At 38.7% G+C, this 27,748-nt stretch overlaps 1 protein-coding gene across 2 annotated transcripts; it reads left to right on the forward strand.

The window, feature by feature from the left end:
- The first annotated feature begins 523 nt into the window (after positions 1-523).
- Positions 524-27,594, forward strand: ZNF461 (zinc finger protein 461). Of its 2 annotated transcripts, XM_047709515.1 has the most exons (7): positions 524-1,523; positions 1,703-1,909; positions 2,902-2,987; positions 10,856-10,982; positions 11,841-11,936; positions 24,856-26,906; positions 27,125-27,594. In XM_047709515.1, the coding sequence occupies exons 3-6, from the start codon at positions 2,979-2,981 to the stop codon at positions 26,244-26,246; spliced, it is 1,623 nt and encodes a 540-aa protein (XP_047565471.1). In that variant the 5' UTR covers positions 524-1,523; positions 1,703-1,909; positions 2,902-2,978; the 3' UTR covers positions 26,247-26,906; positions 27,125-27,594. The 2 variants fall into 2 exon arrangements, with proteins under 2 accessions (XP_047565471.1, XP_047565470.1); XM_047709514.1 differs by having other exon boundaries at positions 524-1,909.
- Positions 27,595-27,748: the final 154 nt, after the last annotated feature.

Consider the following 27,748-nt stretch of genomic DNA (forward strand, 5'->3'; position numbering starts at 1 on the left):
GACTAGAACTCTTTCACTTACACAGATCAACTAAGATTTAGACTTCTCATCTGTTTCACTTCCACCAAAGTCTACTAACCATACTCTCTGTAACAGAGATTTAAAAAAATCTTTCATGTCATTTTGCATTCATCGCAATAAGTTATTTCATATTTTTAAAATCCACATTTTAAGTTACACTTAAATTTTAAAAAATTTCCACTGGAGGGGCACGTGGGTGGTAAATGGGAAGTAACATACTTCCCTTCGGCTCAGGTCACGATCTCAGGGTCCTGGGATCGGGTCCTGAGATCAAGCCCCGCATCAGGCTTTCTGCTCAGCAGGGAGCCTGCTTCCCCCCCCCCCCCTGCCTACTTGTGATCTATCAAATAAATAAATGAAATCTTTTAAAAAATTTCCATTGGAAACTTAATTTTTAAGTAAAACTTATGTTTCAGGAAGCTTAACTATCATCGTCTTTTTAGAGGTAAGTGAAGAGGTTGAGAGGACTCAATTTCACACTCATAATATTGCAGTCTCTCATATAGTTACTACACCCAGATCACAACCACACACATTATCTTCCATCCAGATTTTAACTTGCATAAGTTACACTCAAACACACAAACAAATTTACAATCTCTTACATGATCTCCCAGTCATACTCAGTTAAAACTCTTACATCAACCTCAAAGTCACAACGGTTAATCACCTGCCCTTGCACGGTCATACAATTCATGCAGAGACTTGGGTACAGCCACAAACCACTTTCCCATACTTTGGATATCTCACTCAACACCTTGGACAATATCAAGTGCAAACCAACTCATACATGTGATCAAGAATCACATCCAGAAACACAACCACTTGTTCTCCCAGATAAATTTCTTCACATGGCACTTTGAGATAGGAGATTTGCCTCTTCTGGCAGATAATCTGTATTAGTTTCCACCCTTCTCAGTTCTGGTTTCTCATAGTTAGACCCCACAATGTTGCTTCACTCCTCTTCCACGCACACACGAAAGATTCAGGATCAGCTCCGCCTAGCCCAGGGATCAGTTTCGTCCATCAGGGATACCAGCCTCCTCCCTTCTCAAGACCCGCACCTACCACAGCCAACCCCTCCTGCTAGTCATAGGTAGACCCAACGCAAACAGCCTCCCACAGAGCGTTACAAACTCACTGCCCGCACGGTCGCGCCACCCAGAAGCATGCGTAATCAATCACAGGTCTCAAATGCCCCTCGCGCCTAAGCCACGTTATAATACACCACTTCACAATCACTGCGCGCGGCCCCATGCGGATATACAGCACGACCACTATTTCAAACGGTCTCAAAAACGTTCACAAACTAATTTCCTCACTCAGACACAGTCGGTGTAACACATACATCCTCTCCCTGCCTATCAAACTCGTCCTCGGCCACTCGCATCTTCGGACTCAGAAAACACAGGCCGCGTTGCCACCTTACAGACGAAGGCTGGATCCCTCCACATCGGATAACAATTCTCAAACTACAGCACGTGCGCGTCCACCTTGAGGGGGTAGGGACAGCTACGGTGCCAGGCTTGAAATCCGCCTTCAGAGAAATCCGAGGTCCCGAAATCAGACCCAAATTTCGGGTCTGAGCCTTGGAAGGGGAGAGGTTGTAGAGTCACTCCAGGCTCGGAGTGAAACTGCGCAGGTGCATCCCGAAATGCAGCGGAAGATTTACCTCTTTCAGCTCCCGGGTGCTTTCCTTTCGGACTACGTTTCCCAGAGGACACAGCGGTTCAAAGCTGCTTCCGGTAGAAACGTTGGCAGAGTGGTCGGCTGCTGAGGCAGGTGAGAGCTTTTTACCCAACCAGCAGAGAGTGCAAGACTAGGCGTGCGGTCTCCTGTGGAATGCGAATCAGAATTTGAACCAGAGCCCTTCCTGAGGATGATGAAGGTAATGACTCCTGGAGCTCCAGGCCTTGGCAAGAGGAGTGTCTGGAGTGTTAGGCCTTTGAAGTGCGGGAGCTGCTCTAGGGAGGGTAAATTGGGTGGTTGTAAGCGCGTGAAGGGAATTTTGTCTCCGGACTAAGTGTATTTGGCGGTTAGTCTTGAGAGCGACTGGATTCGGGAGCGTGCTTTTGTGACGGTGTACTTGTCTGCGTGACCATTTGTGTGAAAGGACTTTGTATGTGATTGTGACCATGATTGCGGGTGGCTATTTCTGTAAGCCTCAGATACTTGAGTAAATGAAAAAAAGCACAATTACACAAAGCGTTACACCCAGGTTCACATAATCAGGCAGTTAGGGAGACATTCCAGTATCCAACTGTAGATTCATACAACACAAAGCCAAAAAGACATAATCCAACCCACGTTTATCATAATCGCACAGCCTAAGACCCAGACACCTATATAGTAATACAAAACGACCACTCCCCAATCACAAACCCCCCTTATGCCCACTTAACCCTCATCCCCAACAGTTATCTGTAGAGCTCAAATACATCCTCAAGTATCATAGAATCACAGTTACTACCATGGTCACAGATAATGTCTACTCCACATCACACACAAGGTCACACAAAGTTTGAGCTTTAATAAGGGCCTGGTTGGGGGCAGCTGACTGGCTCAGTCAGTAGAGCATGGGATTCTTGATCTTGGGGTTGTGAGTTCAGCTCCACATTGATTTTACAGATTACTTCCGAAAGGCCTGGTGTCTCATAGTTCTTCTCTACCTCACTAATTCTTCCATTCACCTTAGAAACACCTAGAGTAGGAGGAAAGAATAGCACTGTTGCACATCCAGAATCAGTGTCTAAGAAGTCTGTGGGGACTGGGCATAGTAGACATGAAGAGGGGAGAAAGATGTCATTCTATATTAGCACTTTGGGAGCTAAGAAGCAGGATCATCTCATGCCTTTTTTTTTTTAAATCCCTCTCATCCAGCAATATTTTTCTTTGCGCTGAGAGTTTCTTCTAAAGTGGAACTAAGAAGAGGACTAATACATTGAATTCTTAAAAACATGGCCCATGTAAGTTGATTTTTTTGGTTCCTAATTGATGTCCTTTTTTTACCTATAGTCCTATGAATATTTGCATTCTTAATACTGATATTGTTGCCTGACTATTGTACAGACTTATTAGTGAGTAAGTATTGGTTTCAAAATTTTAAAGTCTTCCTTTTTTGCTCCTCTCCTTTCTAACCCAGTGTTCCTGTAAGTAGTCAACGAAATACATACAGAACTGTAAGATAATAAATTTGTTGTTTTAAGCTACTGTAATTGTTACAGCATCAGTAGAAAGTGAACACACCATCTGAATTTGGAGTTTTCTTCATGGGGAGACTGATTGCTTAAATTGATACAGGGCTTTTGGGAGTTTTCTTTCTTTCTTTCTTTCTTTTTTTTTGAATATTTTATTTATTTATTCAAGAGGGAGGGAGAGAGAGAGCAAGTGCACAAGCGGCGGGGAGGGGCAGAGGGGGAAGCAGTCTCCCCACCTAGCCCAGAGCCTGAGCCCAACAGGGAGACTGATGCATGGTTCACATCAAGGACCCCAGGACCATGACCCGAGCCAAAGGCAGAGGCTCAAACAAATGAGCTACCCAGGCACCCCAGTCTTATTTCTTCTTGAATCAGTTTAGTAATTTGTGTCTCTCAAGAAATTCATTTATTTCTATTTGTTACCAGATTTGTTAGTATAAAGTTGTTTATGATATTCCTTTATTATCCTTTTAATGCCTGTCAGGTATATAGTAATACTCCCCCTCTTAATTCCTGATCTTAATAATTTATGTCTTTTTTCTTAATCAGTATACTAGCAATTTATCAATTTTATTGATCTTTTCAAAGACTAGCTTTTAGTTTTATTGATTTTTCTCTCCAGTTTGCCCTTACCTTGATTGCTATTTCATTGATTACTGATCTTATTCTTTCCTTTTTTTCTGTCTACTTTGGGTTTAATTTTCTTTTCTTTTCTTTTCTTTTTTTTTTTTTGAGCTCAAGATTCCCTTTTTTCTTTTACCCATGGGCTACTTAGAAGAGCGTACTTCAACTTACAGATTTTGAGGGACTTTTTCATATCTTTTTGAAAATTTGTTTTTAATTTATTCAATTCTTTTGTGGTCAGAGAACATACTTTGTAATATCAGTCCTTCTAAATTTATTGAGACTTATTTTATGGCCCAAAATGTGGACTATCTTGGCGAATGCTCAATGTGCATTTGGAAAAAAAAAAAAAAGGCTGTGTTATACTATTGATGGATAGAGTGTTTATCAGTTAGGTCAAGTGTTTTGTAGTAGTACTCAACTCTTCTATATCTTTTCTGATTTTTTTGGTCATTTGGTATATCAATTACTGAGAGAGGACTGTTGAAACTTACAAATACAGCTGTTGATTTGTCTGTTACAATTCTGTCCGTTTTGGGGTGCCTGGGTGGCTCAGTGGGTTAAAGCCTCTGCCTTCGGTTCAGGTCATGATCCCAGGGTCCTGGGATCGAGCCCCACATCGGACTCTCTGCTCACCGGGGAGCCTGCTTCCTCCTCTCTCTCTCTGCCTGCCTCTCTGCCTACTTGTGATCTCTGTCTGTCAAATAAATAAATAAAATCCTTTAAAAAAAACAATTCTGTCCGTTTTGCTTTATGTTTAGAAATTCTGTTAGTAGGTGCATGCATACTTAGGATTGCTATGTCCTTCTTTTAAAAGTTTACTTATTTTTAAGTGATCTCTATACCCAATGTGGGGCTCGAGCTCACAACCCTGAGATCAAGAGTTGCATGCCCTTCCGACTGAGCCAGCCAGGTGCCCCCAAATTCCTATATCCTCTTGATGAATTGACACCTTTATTATGAAATGTTCCTTGTGGTAATATTCTTTTTCTTGCATTATGTTTATTAATATAACTGCTTCAGCTTTTATTGTTATTTCATGGCATATCTTTTTTTTTAAAGATTTTTAAAAATTTATGAAGTCAGACGCTTAACGGAGCCACCTAGGTGCCCTGCCTGGCATATCTTTTTCCATCCTTTTAACTTTCTTTAGCCTTTTTTTTTTTTTAAGGTTTTATTTATTTATTTATTTACTTCTTTTGAGATTTTATTTGTCAGAGAGTGAGAGAGAGCACAAACAGAGGGAGCAGCAGGCAAAGGGATAAGCAGGCTCCCCAATGAGCAAGGAGCCCAATGAGGAACTTGGTCCCAGGACCCTGGGATCATGACCTGAGTCAAAGGCAGATGCTTAACCGACTGAACCACCCAAGTGTCCCTATTTTAACTTACTTTAGGTGTATCTCATATAACAGCATACAGTTTGGTCTTTTTTTTTTTTTTTTTTTAAATTTTATTTATGTATTTGACAGACAGAGGTCCCATAGTAGGCAGAGAAGCAGGCAGAGAGAGAGAGAGAGAGACGGGAAGCAGAGAGCCTGATGCGGGGCTTGATTCCAGGACCCTGAGATCATGCCCTGAGCTGAAGGCAGAGGCTTAACCCATTGAGCCACCCAGGTGTCCCTGGTCTTGCTTTTTAATCCAGTCTGATGATCTCTGCCTTTCAGAATCTAGACCAGAGGTTAGCAATCTGTGGCATGCTGACCATCCAGCCCACAGCTGCGTAAGGTAATTTAATATTGATAAAAGTGATATCTCTAAACTGCAGGCTAAAGATAGATGTTTTTATTGAGATATAATTGGCATGTAATATTATATTAATTTTGGATGCACAGCAGAGTGGTTTAGTATATGGATATGTTACAAAATGATCACCGCATTATAGGTAATATCCATTACCACACGTAGTTAGAAGTTTTCTTTCTTGTGATGAATACTTTTCAGATCTAGTCTTTTAGCAACTTTCAAATATACAATACAGTATTAATAGCTGTAGTCACCATGTTGGGATCATGACCTGAGCCAAAGGCAAATGCTTAACGACTGAGACACCCAGGAGCCCCACGTGTCTGATTCTTGATCCCAGCTCAGGTCATTATCTCAGGATCCTGGGATCAAGTCATGCATTGGGCTCCCTGCTCAGTGGGGAGCCTGCTTCTCCCTCTCCCTCTGCCTGCTGCTCCCCCTACTTGTGCTCACTCTGTGTCTGTCAAATAAATAAATAAAATCTTTTAAAATTAAAAAAAAAACTGGGCACCTGGGTGGTTCAGTGGGTTGAGCTGCTGCCTTCGGCTCGGGTCATGATCTCAGAGTCCTGGGATCGAGCCCCGCATCGGGCTCTCTGCTCAGCAGGGAGCCTGCTTCCTCCTCTCTCTCTGCCTGCCTCTCTGCCTGCTTGTGATCTCTCTGTCAAATAAATAAATAAAATCTTAAAAAAAATGCTAGGAAAAAAAATTAAAAAAAAAAAAAAAACCAGTTGGACATTTAACTGACTGAGCCACCCAGATGCCCCTCCTTTTTTTCTTAATGGTTGAATAATATTCTTGTGTATGTATATCATATTTTCTGTATCCATTCATCCACTAGAAGACACTTAGATTGTTTCTAGTACCTGTGGGCCATTTTTATGTCATCTTTGAAGAAAGGTCTACTCAGATCCTCTGCCCATTTTTAATTCAGATTGTTTAGGGTTTTTTGCTGTTGAGTTGTATGAGTTCTTTATATTTTGGTTACTAAACCCTTATCAGATACATCATTTACAAAAATTTTCTCCATTTAAGTTGCCTTTTCATTTTGTTAATGGTTTCACAGAAGATTTTTTGTTTGATGTAGTCCATTTGTTTATTTTTGCTTTTGTTGCCTTTGCTTTTTTGGTATCATATCCAAAAAGTCATTGCCAAGTACCTTTACTGCCTATGATTTCCTCTAAAGGTTTTATAATTTCAGGTTTTACATTCAAATCTTTAATCTGTTTTGAGTTGATTTTTATGTATGGTATAAGATAGTAGTACAGTTTAATTCTTTGTCATGTGGCTGTCCAGTTTTCCCAGCATCATTTATTGAAGAGACTGTTCTTTCCCTATTGTATATTCTTGGCTCCTTTGTCATAAATTAATTAGCATATATGTATGGGCTCCCTATTCTGTTTCACTGATCTATGTCTCTGTTTTTATGCCAATACCATACTGTTTCAATTATATAGCTTTGTAATGTGGTTTGAAATGGAGATATGTGATGTCTCAGCTTTGTTCCTTTTTCTCAAGATTGCTTTGGCTACTTGAGGTCTTTGATGGTTTCATACAAATTTTAGTGTTATTTGTTGTATTTCTGTAAAAAATTCCATTGGGATTTGAAGGATTATATTGACTGTAGATTGCTTTGAGTTATACGGATGTTTTACCACTGATAATTCTTCCATTCCTTAAGCATGGAAAATCTTTTCATTTATTTGTCTCTTTTTCAGTTTTTTCCATCAGTATCTTATGGTTCTCTGTATAACAATTATTTTGTCTCCTTGGTTAAAGATAGTCTATTGACAAATAGTATTGGATAACTAGAGCCATTTTCAAAAAAACAAAGCCCATTCTTTATCTCATCTACCATATAAAATAAACTCTAGTTAAACTGAATGATTTAATTTTTAAAAATGTGATCATAATATTACTAGACTAAAACATGGGAGTACTCCTTCATGACTTTGATGTGAGGAAGGACTTTCTAACTAGGACTCAGAACTCTAGTAACTAAAAGAGAAAGTAGTAACAAAGTTGATTACATAAAAATAAAAAACTTCTGCATGGCAAGAAACATTGGTAAGCAAAGTCAGAAGAGAAATGACAAAATGGGAAAGGTATTTACAATTCATATACAGACACTGAACTTATCATCTAACTTATAAAGACTAAGAAATTTTAAAAAGAGACCAATAGCCCAGTAGAAAAAGAGTCAAAAGGGCATGAATAGAGATTTCACAGAAAAAGAAACATAAAAGACCCTAAAAAAAAAGAAAAATACTCAACTCATAATCCAAGAAATACCAATTAAAATTCTATTGACATATAATTTCTTTATCACATTAAATTGATAAAAACAAAATGTTGCGACAAAATGCTTTGCTGCTTTGACTGTGAGGAAATGGGTACTCTCATATATTGCTGGTGTCTGACAAAGTGGTCCAGCTGCTGTAGAGGACAACTTGACAGGATCTACCAAAATTACAAATGCATTTTCCATTTAGACCTAGCAATCTGATTTCTGAGGCCTTCTGGTACAGATATGCCTGTATGTATACAAAGTGACATATTTATAGGAATATTCATTATACTATTGTTTGTTAGAGCAGAAGATTGGAAACAACCAAGTTTTCATCTAGAGATGTCTGGTTAAATAAACTATGATAAAAAATGGAGGATATGTACCTATAGAAAAATAAGGAAACCATTAACTTTAGAATTTAAAAATCAAGCATAGAACAGTATATATATTATAGTATGTTCCCTTCTGTGTAAAAGTGTGGAAAGATATATATATATATATATATATATATATATATAATATATTTACTTAATATATATATATTTTATATATTTACTTAATATATATAAATATGTAATATATATAATATAAATAATATATATGTAGAATATATATATATAGTTGCTTAAAAACATTGCAAAGACACACAAAGAAACTTATAAAATTGCTCATCTATAAGGGGTTAGAAGGTGGAAGGAAAAAGGAAAGGACAAAAGTGGGTATAAGACATCTGAATGTCTTCTTTTTCTGAACCATTTAAGAAAGGAAAATAAAATATAAAAATAAAAACTTGTCATTAAGGTTGGTGGTTTTCTCTACTCATATTCGGCTACATAGATAAAGTGAGAGAATAGGAAGAGAGTTAGGATTCAGGCTTTGCTTAGCAAGTATGAAAAGGAAGTCCACATTAGGAGTCATTATCAAGTTGGAGGATTAGCTGAATATAGAATTTAAGTTGGGTAAGAAGTGGAGAAGAGGTATGAGTGTGGTGAGTGACAATGTAAAAGTGACCAGAGAGAAAGACAGTTGATGTTTTGGAGATGTCGAAGTTACTATTAGTGATGAGGTCTTGGATAGCGAGACAAAGAGTGAACTAGAGTGGAAGACAAGATCATTGGAGAGGAGGTGAGGGAATTGGGAGGGCAGGAATCCTTATATAGATATTTGACATCATTGAGAATTAAGATAGGAGTGGGGTGCCTGGGTGGCTCAGTGGGTTAAAGCCTCTGCCTTCAGCTCAGGTCATGATCCCAGGATTCTGGGATCGAGCCCCGCATCAGGCTCTCTGCTCAGCGGGGAGCCTGCTTCCTCCTCTCTCTGCCTGCCTCTCTGCCTACTTGTGATCTGTCTGTCAAATAAATAAATAAATAAAAGCTTAAAAAAAAAAAAAAAAGATAGGAGTAGTGTTGGAAATGGTGGCACTGAGCCAGGAGCTAAAATTCCTGAGGGGGGAAAATCTAGATGTTAGCATATTACTGCAGTAGGTAGAGATAATGCATGTCTGATGAAATGATGACATTAGATTTTAGAGGAGGGACAGTTGCTGGCACCAGCAATGAGGAGAAGAGAGAACAGAATGAGATTGAGGACAGAGTAAGATTGTAGGAGAAAAACCAGCCACTCACGTGAGATGTCCTCACAGGAAATGGTGTTGTAAGGGAGGGTTAATTGAATCAGACATGGGAAATCTTTGAACTTTTCCACAATTTTGACTTTTCCAAATAGACATTGTTAAGAATTGGTGTAGGGTGTTCTCACTGGGTGGAGAGATATTTTTATAATCCAGCTTCAGAAGTCACATAGTCATTTCTGTTATACTTTATAAGTTGAGTAAGTCACAGCTGTTTTCCCAGGATCATGTTCAAGGGCCGAGGACATAGACCTTATACCAATGGTGTGGGGGTATGTCAAAGTTACATGGAAGAAGAGCATATGTGATGGGAGTTGTTATTCTGTCTATCCTTGGAATATACAATCTGCACTGGGTATTTACTAAAGAATTTGCTTGAAAAGTAAAAATGGTTCTGACATAATAGTCATACTGATGAAGAAAAATCTTCAAGTCTTTTTTCTCAAGTGGGAGGTTTCCTTAAGACATTCTGGAAAGATTATAAAATTTCCAACTATTTCACTTAGTTGGAAACCTCTACTTATTTTTTTTTAACTTTCTAGATGACTGATTAAGTTTTCCATTCTATACAAGAGGATGTGTCTGCAGAAATTGAGTTTTTAAGAATATACAGGCACTCTGCTTCATTTCCACTAAATTCCTTTTTTTTTAATTAATTTTTTATTTTTTCAGCATAACAGTATTCATTATTTTTGCACCACACCCAGTGCTCCATGCAACCGTGCCCTCTACCATACCCACCACCTGGTGCCCCCAACCTCCCACCCCCCACCCCTTCAAAATTCTCAGATCGTTTTTCAGAGTCCATAGTCTCTCATGGTTCACCTCCCCTTCCAATTTCCCTCAACTCCCTTCTCCTCTCCATCTCCCCTTGTCCTCCATGCTATTTGTTATGCTCCACAAATAAGTGAAACCATATGATAATTGACTCTCTCTGCTTGACTTATTTCACTCAGCATCATCTCTTCCAGTCCCGTCCATGTTGCTACAAAACTTGGGTATTCATCCTTTCTTTTTTCTTTTTCTTTTTTTTTTTTTACAGCTTTATAAACATATATTTTTATCCCCAGGGGTACAGGTCTGTGAATCGCCAGGTTTACACACTTCACAACACTCACCATAGCACATACCCTCCCCAATATCCATAACCCCACCCCCCTCTCCCAACCCCCTCCCCCAACTAAATTCCTTTTTGACCCAGGTCACAAGCTTTCAACCTTTCCCTGTATACTCACTATATACTATATATATATGCTGTTCCTTTCCTGCATGCTTCCTTTTAGCACCTCTTCTTCCTTTTGAAAAATAGCTCTTATCATTTCAAAAACAGTATTGTGCTCTGTCATTTTAGGGGTTGGTGATGTTCAAAGATGTAGCTATAGATGTCTCTCAGGAGGAATGGGAATGCCTGAACCCCACGCAGAGGAATTTGTATAAAGATGTGATGTTGGAGAACTATAGCAACTTGGTTTCACTGGGTAAGTTTATCTGCCTCTTATAGTTTAGAATCTGTTTCTTTGAATTTCTGCTTCCTTTACTATGAATTTTAGGGCTACCTTTCAAATGATTAGATGAATTTTTTCTTTGTATAGGAATGAGCACCCTTAGATGAGGGTGTATCTTCATTTTTCCCATCCTTCCCCCCCCCCTTCCTCTGGTCCTTATAATTAATGTTCTTCCTTGATGATTAAAGAACAGAATTGGAATTCTGTGCCATTAAAACTTATGCTTGATTATTTGATTATTTAATATTAATATTAATAAATTCATTGTTAACTAATGGTCAAAGAAGCCACTTCATCTTTTTTTTCATTTACACTGTGCTAAACCTGCGGGTGCACTAGTGTAGGTTAAAACTATATATATAGGGTCTGGGTGTGAAGCTCTTTAACTTTCCCAATTAATGTAGTGATGGACTGGGTCAAGAAATACCACTTACTATTTAGTGCTTAAATGAACACCACTCCATTTCCTACAAAAAATGTGCTCTCTTTTAAACAATTTGCATTGGTATTTATATGCTAAGAACTTTTCACTTAACATTGAAAAGTATCTGAAATAAGCATACTCAGGAGGTTGTTTTTTCCAAATAGCAAAGTGGAGACAGAAAGCTTACCTAATTTAAATAGCATTTTATCACCTATTTATTTGTTTTGTTTTTTATCTTGAGTTTACCTGAATATGAGTATTTGATTTTTTTCTTTCTTTTTTTTCCTCTTGCCTGTAGACTATCAAATACACATTTTGTGCTTTTATTTATTTATTAACCAATTATGAATCATAGTATTTGGGTACTTTGATTTCTCCTTCATCTCCATTTTTTTTCTTATAATCAGGACTTTCTATATCTAAGCCAGCTGTGATCTCTTCATTAGAGCAAGGGAAGGAACCCTGGATGGTTATGAGGGAAGTGACAGGAAGACGGTGCCCAGGTGAGTAAGCAATGATCTAGAGCAGGAAGCTATTTCAATTGGTCAGAATATTGGGCTGATAAGGTTATTTTAGACAAATTAGGGAAAACCTGATTTCAAAACTTATTACAACACTATGTATTCAAACAGTGCAGTAGTGGCATAGAGACAGACGTACAGATCAGTGCAATATAATAGGGACACCTAAGTGACTTAGTCACTTAAGTGTCTAACTCTCTTGATATTCAGCTGTTGATATTCTAACTCTCTTGATATTCAAGATCTCTGCGTTGTGAGATTGAACCCCACACTGGGCTCTGTACTCAGCATGGCATCTTGAGATTTTTTTCTCTCTCTCCCTCTGCCCCTCCCTGCACATTTGCATGCTCTCTCTAAATAAATAAATAAATAAATAAATAAATAATTTTAAAAATGGAATGGAATAAAAAGGTTGGAAATAAACCCCCAGATATATGACCAAATGATTTTATACAAAGGTGCCAAGACTATCCAATGGGGAAAAGGACTGTATCCTTAACTGGATATCCATAGGCAAAAGAATAAAGTTGGATCCTTACCTTATACCATATACAAAAATTAACTCAAAATAGATCAAAGAACTAAATGTAAGACCCCAAACTAGAATAAAACATAGGGAAAAAGTTCCATGACATTGGATTTGGCAGGGATTTCTGGGCTATAACACCAAGCAAGGTATAGGTAACCAAAGCAAAATTAGACAAATGGGATTATACCAAACTTAAAAATGTCTATTTATCAAAGGTACACAATCAACAGTGTTTATTAATTTTTTAAAAAATTCTACGAGTTGCTTTTTGAGGTGACTTTTTTTAACTGTTATAGTAGTGGATCAAGAACACATGTTCTAATGGTATATTAGGAAAAATTAAGATTGATTAGAAATTGGGGAACTTAAAGAAAATTACATAGACGAAGTAGAGATAGCAGAGGATTGGGTGCCTGGGTGGCTCAGGTTACACGTCTGCCTTTGGCTCAGGTCATGATCCCAGGGTCCTAGGATCAAGTCCCACATTGGGCTCCCTGCTCCCTGTGGAGTCTGCTTATCTCTTTCCCTCTGCCCCTTGCTCATACTCTCTCTCTCTCTCAAATAAATGAAATCTTTAAAAAAAGATAGCAGAAGGTTGATTGGGATGGAAAGAGGTCCTCTAGGAAAGTACAGGGTCCTGGAGGCCGAAAGCAGGGCCATACTACAGATTAGAGGTCTTTGATGATATCTCTGAATCAGTATTAGTGCTTGTCTGTGTCTACAAAAACGCTTGCTGATATTTTCATAGGAATTATGTAAACCTATAGATGAAGTTAGAGAATTAACATCTTTACTCTGTTGTCTTCCAATCCATGAATACAGCATGTTTCTTCAAGTATTTTTTAAAATTTCTTTTATTAGCATTTTATAATTTTTATCATATAGATCTTGTACATATTTTATTAATTTTTTTACCTCAGTATTCCATTTTTCAGGAGCATTTATAAATGGTATTGCCTTTTTATTTTGGTTGTTGCTTATTGTCAATGTATAGAAGTTAAATTGATTTTATATGTTGATCTTATATTCTGTGACCTTATTCAACTCAGTTATTTCCTTGTAGGTTCATTATTATAGTCAGTCATATCATTTGCAAATAGATAGTTTTATTTCCTTTTTTTCCAAACTGTGCGCTTTATTTTCTTGCCTTATTGGAATAGCTAGAACTGCAAGGCCTGTATTAAATAAGGGTGGTAATAATGGACATCCTTTTTAGCAATTTTAGGGGGAAAACATTCAGGATTTGGTATTTTATCATAAAATATATTAGCTCTAGGTTTTTTGTACATGCTCTTCATTCTCTTTAGGAGTTTGAGGAAGTTCCCTTTTCTTCCTAATGCCCTGAGAGGTGTTTTTTTTTTAATATTTTATTTATTTATTGGACAGAGAGAGATCACAAGTAGACAGAGAGGCAGGCAGAGAGAGAGGGAAGCAGGCTCCCTGCTGAGCAGAGAGCCCGATGCGGGACTCGATCCCAAGACCCCGAGATCATGACCTGAGCCGAAGGCAGCGGCTTAATCCACTGAGCCACCCAGGCGGCCCGAGAGTTTTTTTTTTTTTTAATTCAATTAATTAACATAAAATGTATTATTTGTTTCAGGAGTGCAGGTTTGTGATTCATTAATCTTCACAATGCCCAGTGCTCACTGAAACACATACCCTCCCCAGTGTCTATTACGCAGTTACCCTATCCTTCCACCTTCCTCCCCTCCAGCAACTTTCAGTTTGTTTCCTATGAGTAGGAGTCTCTTATGGTTTATCTCCCTTACTCTGAGAGTTGTTTTAATCATAAATGGTTATTAATAGGATCATGGGATTTTTTTCTTCCTTAGTTGTTGATATGATGGATTACATTGATTTTTAAGTATCGAACCAGTCTTTCACACCTGGAATAAATCCCACTTAGTCATAGTCTTTTTATACATCATTGAGTTTGATTGGTAAAATTTAATTGTGGATTTGCTAAATTTAATTGTGGATTTTTTTCATCTAAGTTCATGGTGGGTATTGGTCTGCAGTTATTTTGTGTATGCTGCCTTTGGTTTTGGTATCAGAGTAATCATGGCCTCATAAAGTACTTTGGAAAGTGTTCTCTTCTGTTTTCTGGAAGAAACTGGTTACAAGATTCTGGGAATGTTTGGTAAAATTCTTCAGTGAAGCCATGTGGACTTGGAGATTTCTTTTTTGGGAACTTCTAAATTATAAATTTGATTTATTACTATTTTTTAAAGATTTTATTTATTTGAGAGGGGACAAAGAGAACATGAGCAGGGGGAGGGGCAGAAGGAGAGGGACTGGCAGATTCCCCACTGAGTGTGGAGTCAGATGCAGGGCTCAATTCCAGGACCCTGAGATCATGACCTGAGCCAAGTCAGATGCTTAACTAACTGAGCCACCCAGGCACCCCAAATTTGATTTCTGTAATAGTTACCAAACTACTCAGATGACCTATTTCATGTTGGCTAAGTTTTGGTAGTTTCAGATTTTCAGGGAATTGGGTCCATTTCTTCTAAGTTTTCAAGGTTATGAATGTAAGGTTATATGTTTCTTTTTTTTTTTTAATTTAAAAAGATTTTATTTATTTATTTGACAGACAGAGATCACAAGTAGGCAGAGAGGCAGGCAGAGAGCCCGATTCGGGGCTCGATCCCAGGACCCTGGGATCATGACCCGAGCCAAAGGCAGAGGCTTTAACCCACTGAGCCACCCAGGCGCCCCGGTTATATGTTTCTTAATAACCTTATAATTCATTGTGTGTATATATGTATATAATCTATATGTGTGTCCTCATAGTCCTTAATTTTTTTTGTTGTTGAGACTTCCTCTTTCACCCATGGATTATTTAGAAGTGTGTTATTCGGAGATGTCTGGAGTTTTTCCTGTTGCCTTTCTTTTATTGATTTATACTTTAATTCCATTATGGTCTCATGTGAAAGAGGGAACATGTTTCCTTCCCTTATGTTTGACCCCAATAGCAATTTCAGAGGTTCCCAAGACCACCCTTAGATAATTCACTAAAGAAGTCAGAACTCACTGAAAGCTGTCATCCTCACAGTTACAGTTTTTTACAGCAAAGGGATACAGATTAAAATCAGCCAAGGGAAGAAATACATGGGTAGAGCCCAGGATATTTCCAGACATGGAGCTTCCAGTTGCACTCACCCAGTGTAGTCATGGACAATGCTAACTTTTCCCATCAACTGTGTGTAACTATACCATGTAGCATTGCCAGATAGGGAAACTAACCTGAATACTGGTGTCCAGAACTTTTTTGGGCTCTGGGTTGGCTGCCCAAGTGGTTGGCCTTTCTATTTCCAGCCTCTCAGGAGGTAGAGCTAATACCTTTAGATTCCTGCTTCTCTGGAGGAGAATTGGTACCACATGGCTCAAAGCCTACATCATAAATCCCATTGTTAGACTGTCTGGTAGCTATGGTCCTAAACAAAAACGTTGTAGAGATTTACTCCCTGGAGATGAAGACAAAAGACAGATTTCTCTTTGGTGAAGTTTAAATTCTTTACTATACATATACTCTGGGTGATTTTGATTCTTTTAAATTTAAGATTTGCTTTACAACTTAGAATAAGGTCTGTCTTGGGGCGCCTGGTGGCTCAGTCATTAAGTGTCTGCCTTCGGCTCAGGTCATAACCCCAGGGTCCTGGGATCAAGCCCCGCATTCCGCTCCTGGCTCAGTGGGAAGCCTGCTTCTCCTTCTCCCACTCCTCTTGCTTATGTTCCCTCTCTCGCTCTCTCTCTCTCTGTCAAATAAACGTAAAAAAACTCCAAAATGAGACATTAAAAAAAAAGAATAAGGTCTGTCTTGGGGAATGTTCATTGTGTGCTTGAAAACATTGTGTATTCTGCTGTTGTTGGGTGACATGTTCCATTCAGTTCTTCTATATCCTTGCTGATTTTCTGTCTGGTAGTTGTATCAGTTGCTGAGAGCAGGGTATTTGAATCACCAGGTATAATAGTGCTTTGTCTCTTTCTCCTTTCAGCTCTATCAGTTTTTGCTTCATGTATTTTGAAACTCTGTCAGTGGTACTTACTAGTTTTCTTTATTCTGAATCTATTTTATCTGATATTAATATAGCTATTTCTACTTTCTTTTTAAAATTTCTACTTTCTTTTGATTAATGTGTACATGATACACATTTTTCCACTCCTGCTTCCAACCTACCTATGTCATGTTTGAAGTGAGTTTCTTATAGTCACAATGTTGGTAGTCACACTGTTCATTGTGCCAGTGTCTGTCTTTTAATTGTGATTTAGTATTTTAAAGGTATTTTGAAGTATTTTAAAGGCATTTACCTTTAAAATAATTATTGGAAAAAATTATTGATACGTGAAGGCTTATATCTACCTTTTTTTTTTGGTTATGTTTTCTTTTAAAGATTTTATTTATTTGAGAGAGAGACAGAGAGAGAGTGCAAGTGAGGGGGAGCGGTATGTGGGTGGGGGGAGGGGTAGAGGGAGAAGCAGACTCCCTGCTAAGCAGGGAGCCTGATACAGGACTCAATTCCAGGATCCCAAGATCATGACCTGAGCTGAAGGCAGACAGACGCTTAACTGACTGAGCCACCCAGGCTCCCCAGCCATTTTGTTGTTTTCTTCCATTTCTTGTTCTTCTGTTTCTTGTTTCTTACCTGTGAGTTACTCAGAGGTTTCTAGAGTACCATTTTGACTTATGCTTTTTAATATGTTGCTTTTGTTTTTTATTTTTATTTTATTGTTTGTTCTGTATATTAGCATATATGTACATACCTTTCACAGCCTGCTGGTTTTGATATTTTACCACTTAAAGTGAAGTATAGAAACCTTACATCCATTTATTTTATTTTATTTTTTTTAAAGATTTTATTTATTTATTTGACAGAGAGAGATCACAAGTAGATGGAGAGGCAGGCAGAGAGAGAGAGAGGGAAGCAGGCACCCTGCTGAGCAGAGAGCCTGATGCGGGACTCGATCCCAGGACCCTGAGATCATGACCTGAGCCGAAGGCAGCGGCTTAACCCACTGAGCCACCCAGGCGCCCCCCTTACATCCATTTAGATCCCTTTATCTTCCCCACACTTTTGGTATAATTGTTTTAAGTATTTCTTCTACATACATTGATCACCGCAAGAGATAGTGTTAAAATTTTTGCTTTACTATAAAGTAGGTCTAAAGGAACTCATGGGGTAAAGGGTAGCCTGGTATTTTTTTTTTTTTTCTTTTTGCTCATTCTGTTATTCTTTCCTTTCTGAAAGTCTGAGCCTTCTTCTGTATCATTTTCTTTGTTTTGGAAGAGGTTCCTTTAGCCACTCTTTAAGGGCATGTCTGCAACAAAATTCTCTTAGTTTTCCTTCATCTGAGAATGCCTGTATTTCTTCTTCATTCCTTAAGAATAGTTTCAATGAGGGGCGGCTGGGTGGTGCAGTCGATTGAACATCTGACTCTTGGTTTCAGCTCAGGTCGTGATCTCAGAGGTGAGACTGAGCCCCACATTGGTTCTGCGCTCAGCTTGGGGACTGCTTGAGTTTCTCTCCCTCCACCTCTCCCCTTCACATACTCTCTTTTTAAAATAAATAAATAAATCTTAAAAAAAAGAAGAAAAAGAACAGTCTCAATGGGTATAGCATTTGAGGTTAACTGTTATTTTCTTTTACTACTTGAAAATTATCGTGCTGTTTCCTTTTGGTCTCCATGGTTTCAAACGAAAAATCTAGTCTTCTGAAATGGTGTTTATCATCAATATATAATATGCATTTTATTTTAAAGACTTTATCTAGTTTTTAGAAATGGATGTCTTGGTTTTGAGTTCTTTGGATTTTTCTTAATAGGTATTTGCTGAGTTTCTTGAATCTATGGTTTTATATGAAGTTTGGGAAGTTCAACTGTTAAATCTTTGAATACTTTTTCAGTCCCACAGTCTTTTTCCTATCCTTCTGGGGCATGGATTATATGAATATTGACTCTTTTGTTATTGTCCCACAGGAAGTGAGGTCTGTATTTTTTTTCTTTAAGTCTATTTATCTTTGTTTTTTAGATGAATTAAATACTGTCTTTAAGTTCACTGTTTTCCTGCTTCTGATATGTCTACTCTAGAGACCATTAGTTTGTCTTTTATAACACCTATTACATTTTTCATTGCACTTACTTCTTTTCTATAAGTACTGTGTTTTTTGGGCAACATTCTGTTTTTTCGTTTGTTTAAAGAGAGCTTGTAATTGATTGTCAATGCGTTTTTATGAAGACCATTTAAAATCCTTGTCAGGCAGGACGCCTGGGTGGCTCAGTTGGTTAAGCAGCTGCCTTCAGCTCAGGTCATGATCCCAGCGTCCTGGGATCGAGTCCCACATCGGGCTCCTTGCTTGGCGGGGAGCCTGCTTCTCCCTCTGCCTCTGCCTGCCATTCTGTCTGCCTGTGCTCGCTCTCTCTCCCTCCCTCTCTGACAAATAAATAAAATCTTAAAAAAAAACAAAAAAAACAAAAACAAACAAACAAACAAAATCCTTGTCAGGGGGTGCCTGAGTGGCTCAGTCAGTTAAGCATCTGCCTTCGGCTCAGCTTAAGATCTGTGAGTCCTGGGATCAAGCCCCATGTCACTGGGCTCCCTGCCCAGCAGGGAGCCTGCCTCTCCTCCCTCTGCCTCTCTCTCATGCTCACTCTCCATCTCTCAAATAAATAAATAAAATCTAAAAATAAATAAATAAATAAATAAATAAATTTAATTAAATAGAATAAAAATCCTTGTCAGGTAGTTCCAACATCTAATTAATCTTCGTATTGGTTTCATGTGATTATCTTTTCTCCTTCAGATTTTGGTTTCCCTGGCTTTTGCTATGACAAGTGATTTATTGTATCCTGGACATTTTTGTTTTTATGTTAAGAGAGTCTTGATTCTATTTAAGTCTGTTTAAATCCATTTTTAGCAAGGAGTCATGCTGTTAGGTTTAGTGTATAGATCTAGCCTACTTTTGTAAGCTTTAGTTCTAATGGCAGCTTAGTTTTCAGAGCCCTTTCAATGTTATTCTGATATGCTTTATATCTCTGGTACTGCTGGGAATCCTGTTCAGTCCCTGGTGGTGTTGTCTGCAAGAACAGAAAGATTTTGTGGATCCCCAGTGTAGCTAGGCCACCTCCCGTGGGATGGGGGAGGCACAAGCCATTGAAGTACATTTAGCTTCACTGAAATACAGAAGGCACTGAGCATGGATTTCCTTATGCCATTGGGCAGAGGACAGGGAATTGCAAGACACCGTTAATGGTACCTTTCTGGGTGAATTGATCTGTTGGTTTGTATATCAAGACACTTCCTTTTGCTGTGGCTAATGATACATCAATCACAGAATTTTTGCTGCTACTGCAGCTGGCCAATGAAACTGTTGCTAGGGTGTGGGTTGTAGAGCAGGTGCTAGAACTCCCATTAAGTCTTTTGGGCTTCCCTGCTCCTTGTCTTTTGGCTGGAGAGAGTAGATTTCTCTTGGTGTGTGTGTTTGCACCTGTTAATAGTTCCAGGTTGTAGGCCTGCTGTCCAATGCCCATTATGGGGACATATAAGAAATAAAAAGAAAACCCACGGACAAACTTCCTGGGAAGATGGTGGAGTAAGAGGATCCTGAGCTTATCTCATCCCAAAGATACACCTAGATAACACCCACATCAGTTTGAATATAACCCGAAGACTGCCAGAACAGACTGTCCACAGCTAAGTATAGAGAAAACTGAAAAATGTAGGAATGGCAGAGATGTGGGCAGGCAGCAAACTGACCTGCAATGTCTGTGGGAGGGAAGGACCCCTGAGGCACTGACAAGGAAGAGGATTAGAACCCACCTCAGACATCCCAGGCATCCCAGGCATGGGGTGCCCACCCTTGGAAAATGAGTCCCCGTAACATTTGGTTTTGAAAGCCAGAGGGGTCTAACTTCACAAGTTTTTAAATTAGTTGAGCTTAACATCTGGAACTTTAAAAATCAGCTGGCTCAGCTCTGAGAAAGCCAGGAGGGTGATAGGAAACTGAGTCCCTGCTCCTAAAGAGATAGTATAACAAACAGTCCTGATGATAGGTAGCATAGAAGTGGCAATTTGACAAATGCCTGAGGTACGTAGGAAGATTAATTTGCTAACCTGAGAATATGTGCTGGTGGCCAGGGATCTATGGGAGACTTCTCTAAGAACAAAAGAGCTGGCAGGTACCATTTCCTTCCCCTGCCCCCCAGCATAGATACATGGATACCTGTGGGAAGCAGCAGAGCATGCACACTCTCCACCTAGCTTGCTAACAGCATTCCCTGCCCTCATGCTCTCCTGTGGACCCTCTCTCAGCAGTTCTCCAGAGTGGCTGGCTATAGGTCCTCTCCCACTGCCCGCCAGTAAAAACCTTGCTATTACCACACACCTTCCCCCTTGTTCTCCTTTGGATCTTGCCCCTCCAACATGGCCTGGTAGGTGTTCTCCAAAGTGGTGCCACAAGTGTGACAGTGTGAAGCATCTCCAACAAGGGCTGGCACCACTCCCTACTGACTTCTGCTCTGGGCACAGGGTAAGATAACCATATCAGTTCGACTATGGCTTCAGCAGTGGGCTGGGAGCAGACATCAGATCTGACTGCAGGCCCTGCTCACCAATGACAGCTTCTCAGGAAACAACACAAGGAGAGCACCCTGAAGTTTGGTGCTACTGTGTCTCTGGCAAACACCTACTCTGACCCAATTCAAGCCCAAAGCAGCCCCAGATTGGCCCGGGAACTAAACGGGAACTAAACTCAGCTCACAGCAGGCAAAGAGAACCTCTGCAGATGACTAGACTGAAGGCAAATGCAGCTCAGCCACAATAGTAGGGCACATGCAACACACATAGGAGACACCCCTGAAGTGCCAGGTTGTAGTGAATGGAGGACACTGCATGACAGGACACTACAGGACCTCTTCTTCATAAGGCCACCACTTTCATGAACTGGAGACATAGCTAACTTTCCTAACACATAGAAACAGACACAGAGAGTTAGACAAAATAAGGAGACAAAGGAATATGTCCCAGGTGAAAGGACAGACTCACAATAAGAGACCTAAGTAAAACGGAAATAGGTAATATGGCTAATAGAGAATTTGAAGTAATGGTCATAAAGATACTAATTGGAATTGTGAAAAGAATAATGAAACTCAGTGAAACACACAACAAAGAGAAAGAAAACATAAAAATGAAACAATCCAAGATGAAGAACTCAAGTGAAACTAAAAATACACTACATGGAATAAATAGTAGACTAGAGGAAGCAGAAGAATGGATTAGCAACATGGAGGACAGAATAATGGACAGCAATTAAGCCAAACAGGAGAAAGAAAAAATAATAAAAAATGAAAATAGATTAAGGGAACTCAGTGACACCATCAAGCGTAATAATATTCACATTATAGGGATCCCAGAAAAGAGAAAAAAAGGGCAGAAAATTTATCTGAAGAAACAACAGCTGGTTTCAAGATATACAACAAAGTTGTAGTAACCAAAACAGCATAAAATTAGACACATAGTTCAATGGAAATGAGTAGAAAACCCAGAAATAAACCCAAAATTATATGGTCAATTAATCTGTGACAAAGGTGGCAAGAATATCCAATGGGGAAAAGACAGTCTCTTCAACAACTGATGTTGGGGAAACTGCAGAGCTACATGCAAAAGAATGAAACTGGACCACTTTCTTAAACCATACACAAAAATAAACTTAAAATGGATTAAAGACCTACAAGTGAGACATGTAGTCATGAAAATGCTAGAAGAGAGCACAAGTAGTGATTTCTCTGACCTTGGCCATACCAACATTTTTCTTTGTATGTATCCTGAGAAAAGAGAAATAAAAGCAAAAATAAACTGTTGGAAGTACATCAAAGTACAAAGCTTCTACACAGCAAAGGAAACTTTCAATTAACGAAATTAAGACAATCTACCAAATGGGGAAGACATTTGCAAATGACATTCCTGATAAAGGGCTAGTATCAAAATTGTAAAGAACTGATACAACTCAACACCACAAATACAAATACATTAAAAGTCACTGAATTGTACACTTCCTGATCGTGAAACGGGTAGATTTTGTGTGAAACTGGTATGTTTTACCACATACACAAAATCAGTAAAAATGGACAAAAGACCTGAGTTCCCAAACTTCTTTATTAAAGAAGAAATGCAGGGACGTTTGGGTGGCTCAGTAGGTTAAGTCTCTGCCTTCAGCTCAGGGCATGATCTCAGGGTCCTGGAACTGAGCCCTGCATCAGGCTCTCTGCTCAGCAGGGAGCCTGCTTCTCCCTCTCTCTCTCTCTCTGCCTATTTATGATCTCTCTCTCTGTCAAATAAATAAATAAAATCTTAAAAAAAAAAAGATATGCAGTTGGCCAATAAACATACAAAAAAAATGTTCAGCCTCACTTGTCATCAGGGAAATTGCAAATCAAACCATAGTGCAGTATCATGACATATCTGCCGGGATGCCTGAATGAATGTAAGATTGACAATAACAAGTGTTGGTGAGGATGTGAAGAACTGGAACTCTTACAGTTTGATGAGAAAATGAGGAAACTATTGGATAGTGTCAACGAACTCTGAACAAATGTATATCCCATGATGCAACAATTTCATTTACAAGAATGTTCATAGCAGTACTAATAATAATAGCCAACAATTGAAAACAGCCCAAATGTTCATCACTAGGAAAATAGAAAAATAAATTGTTAGAACAGAATGCTTTATACAGCTGTCAATCTTAAGCTTTTTCTTCTGAAACAACCTCCTAAAAGCTCTAAGATAAGAACGACTTTGGCAAAAATAAAAAAAATAATAAAAAAAAACTTTGGCATGTCCTAATTGTTGGAAGGAAGTTAGTATTGTAGCACGCCAATAAAACAGAAATGGACTCAAAAGGAGGCCTTAAAAGTACCAGAGAGCCTGTGTTCTCATGACAAAGAATTGGATTTTTAAATTTCAGTTCCATAGGAAGCTACTTGGGTTTGGTTATAAGTTTGGCTGCATGTGACAGAGACAAAAAAAAATAATGGCTAAACTATGGAGAAGGTTAATTTTCTCTTGCATTAAAGTCCAGGCTGGAGTGTAAGTTCTGCTCTGCAAAACCATGACACCACATCCACATTGCAGTCTGAGGAAATGGGAGAATAAAGGACATAGGTCATGGGCCACCTGGCTTGTAACCTTTCAGAAGCTACTGTATAATACACACTTTTTAAGACAGAATTTAGTTATATTGCATATTCTATAAAAGAGCCTGGGAAATGCAGTGTTTATATTGAGCAGCCTTGTTCTTAACTAAAAAACCATGGGTTCAGTCAATATAGAATATATATTTGGGGGCAATTAGCAGTCTCCATAACATAATTCTTTGGCCTGGTGGAAATTGTTAAACACGCTCTTGTAGATGCTTATTAAGTTGATCTCATTCTAAAACTGACTCTGCTAGATACTGATTGATTTGATCCAGAATGTTTCTTAAACATCCATAATTGCAACAAACTCTGAGGTAGATCACATTTTCAGAACCATGGGGTGCCTGTCTGGCTTGGTCGGTTGAATGTTTGGCTCTTGGTCTCAGGGTTGTGGGTTCAAGCCCCATCTTGGGTGTAGAGATTGCTTAAAAATAAAGTCTTAAAAAAAAAAATTCAGACCCACTGACTTGACTTGTTATTTAACTCCCTCAGTTTCTCCTATGAGCTCTCCTTTCTCTGTGTTCTGTGTTCTCCTTACTCTTTTTTTTTTTCATTCAGTTGCACAATGGTATTTAAGAGCTCTTAATGGGGGGCGCCTGGGTGGCTCAGTGGGTTAAGCCGCTGCCTTCGGCTCAGGTCATGATCTCAGGGTCCTGGGATCGAGCCCCGCATCAGGCTCTCTGCTCAGCAGGGAGCCTGCTTCCTCCTCTCTCTCTGCCTGCCTCTCCACCTACTTGTGATCTCTGTCTGTCAAATAAATAAATAAAATCTTAAAAAAAAAAAACACCAGAAAACCCCCAAATACACAAACTCTCTTTACACCTTAAAGAACTGGAGAATCAGGGGCACCTGGGTGGCTCAGTGGGTTAAGCCGCTGCCTTCGGCTCAGGTCATGATCTCAGGGTCCTGGGATCGAGCCCCACATTGGGCTCTCTGCTCAGCGGGGAGCCTGCTTCCTCCTCTCTCTCTGCCTGCCTCTCTGCCTGCTTGTGATCTCTCTCTGTCAAATAAATAAATAAAATCTTTAAAAAAAAAAAAGAGCTCTTGATGGTATTTAAGAGCTCGCCAAGTGTTTCATTTCTTATGTGAATTATTTTTCAGTTATCTCTCTTTTCTACCATAGATATATTTATTTTCTAACACAAAGACAGCAATTAAAATGTGTTTCTTATCTTTCAGAATTGGTGTCCAGGTGTGAGACCAAGAAGTTATCTCCAAAAAGAGACATTTATGAGACAGAACCATCCCAATGGGCTATCATGGAACAATTTAAAAGTCATAACCCTGAGAAGTCCATTTTCAGAGATATTTGGGAATGCAGTAGTCACTTTGAGACACAACAGGAACAGGAGGGCTATTTCAGGCAATTTGTTATCAACCATGAACACATGCCTATATTTAACGGACATACTTTACTCACTCAGGAATTTTATAATAGAGAGAAAATTTTTGAATGTAAAGAATGTAGAAAAAACTTCAGTTACCATTTATTTTTTAGTCATCACAAAAGAACTTATTCTGAAGAAAAACTTTCTGAATGTAAGGAATGTGCAGAAACTATTAATACGTCGTATCTTACTAAACAGAGAATTCAAAATAGTAGCAAGTGCAATGAATGTAAGGAATGTTGGAGGGCTTTTCTTCATTGTTCACAACTTAAACAACACCTGAGAATCCATAATGGTGAAAAACACTATGAATGTAAAGAATGTGGAAAGGCCTTTAATTATGGCTCAGAACTTATTCTGCATCAGAGAATTCACACTGGTGAAAAACCCTATGAATGTAAGGAATGTGGGAAGGCCTTTAGGCAGCGATCACAGCTTACTCAACATCAGAGACTTCATACTGGTGAAAAACCTTATGAATGTAAACAATGTGGAAAGGCTTTTATTCGTGGCTTTCAACTTACTGAACATCTTCGACTCCATACTGGTGAGAAACCCTATGAATGTAAAGAATGTGGAAAGACTTTTAGGCATCGCTCACACCTTACCATACATCAGAGAATTCATACTGGTGAGAAACCCTACAAATGTAGAGAATGTGGGAAGGCCTTTAGCTATCACTCAAGCTTCTCTCACCATCAGAAAATTCATTCTGGCAAAAAACCTTATGAATGTAGTGAATGTGGGAAGGCCTTTTGTGATGGCTTACAACTTAGTCTACATCAGAGGATTCATACTGGTGAGAAACCCTATGAGTGCAAGGAATGTGGGAAGACTTTTAGACAGTGCTCACACCTCAAAAGACATCAGAGAATTCATACTGGTGAGAAACCTCATGAATGTATGATATGTGGTAAGGCCTTTAGACTTCATTCACACCTTATTCAACATCAGAGAATACATACTGGTGAGAAGCCCTATGAATGTAAGGAATGTGGGAAGGCCTTTAGCTATCATTCAAGCTTCTCACACCATCAGAGAATTCATTCTGGGAAGAAACCTTATGAGTGTGGAAAGGCCTTTAATCATGGCTTGCAATTTAATCTACATCAGGGACTTCATACTGTTGAGATGCCAGTAAGGTTTCCTCTCCTTTCTCCCCATCCTAGTCTAGCATCATGATATCATTTTTAGAAATATAGGTTTTCCTTTAATGTAAAAGTTGGTAAAATAACTGAATTTCATTAGTGTTGATTTATTTCAGTAATCCTTGGGAAAAAACTTAAAGTGGAAAAATGAAAAAGTAATTAACAGGTAAAAATTCTTAATTGCTCTGGTTCAATTGCTATTTCTGGGTTGTTATAACACCCAGTATTGGAGATAATTTTATAAAGTAGTGTTTTTACTGAAACTAGTGAAATGTGGCAGAAATAAAATCAAAACAATTTCTTCTCATTTCACAAATCCCTGAGATAGCCAATATGGGTGTGTAGCTGTTTCCTGCTCAAGCATACCTGCAAGGATGAAGGGTTTATTGGATGTGAGTGGAAGGTTATACCACCTAGAATGATATATTTCATGGCAATTTCTTTTTGCACAAATAATTGCAAACATTTTCTCAGGTGAATACATATAGATCTAACTCACTGTTTTAAAGCTTTAGAATATTTCTAGTATGGGATATATATCTGTATTTTAAGCCATTTCCTGCTCTAGACATTCAGTTGTTTCTAAACATTCTCACATCATTCTTTTATTTCCGTTGGGTAGATTACCACCCATGTACAGTGTAAGTATGTTTTGATGTTACGTTGATTTTTTTTTTTTAATTAAAAAATTTAGGTAATAAGGGACACCTGGGTGGCTCAGTTGGTTAAGCGGCTGCCTTTGGCTCAGGTCATGATCCCAGCGTCCTGGGATCGAGTCCCACATCGGGCTCTTTGCTTGGCGGGGAGCCTGCTTCTCCCTCTGCCTCTGCCTGCCATTCTGTCTGCCTGTGCTTGCTCTCTCTCCCTCTCTCTCTGACAAATAAATAAAAAATCTTAAAAACAAATATTTAGGTAATAAAAGCACATGCTACAAAATTCAAAAGCCATCAAACAAGTAAAGTAAAAATTGAAGCTTCCTTAGTATCTGGTTCTATAGCCACCTGGTTTACTTACCCAAGGTCAACCATAGCTGTCAATTCTTTTGTATTCTAGGGATTAACTTTTACACTCGATCTTAGCCAAAAGGCCGAGAAGCAATATAGGGATTAACTTTTAAAATTCTTTGGATGAAAGTGGATTAATCATAATCTTTTACTCATGAAATTCTCATCGTTGTTCCAAATTTAGCCCTCTTTCACTTATTTTCAATATTATTCAGGATCTACAAACATTGTGCCAACTACAAACTTTCTTTCTGCTCCAAATCCTTCATACTCAGCTCTGCAATATTTGAACTCTCTTCTTTTATGATATTATTTATTTGAGTTCTCTGTGTTTTTGTTTAAGTCAGACAAGCAAAAGGTTTTTCAACTTTTTCTTTTTTTTATTTTTATTTATTTATTTGACAGAGAAAGAGAGATCACAAGTAGACAGAGAAGCAGGCAGAAAGAGAGAGAGGGAAGCAGCCTCCCTGCTGAGCAGAGATCCTGATGTGGGGCTCGATCCCAGGACCTGGAGATCATGACCTGAGTTGAA

This window comes from Lutra lutra, chromosome 17 (genome assembly GCF_902655055.1).
Source record: "Lutra lutra chromosome 17, mLutLut1.2, whole genome shotgun sequence".
Classification (NCBI taxonomy): Eukaryota; Metazoa; Chordata; class Mammalia; order Carnivora; family Mustelidae; genus Lutra; species Lutra lutra.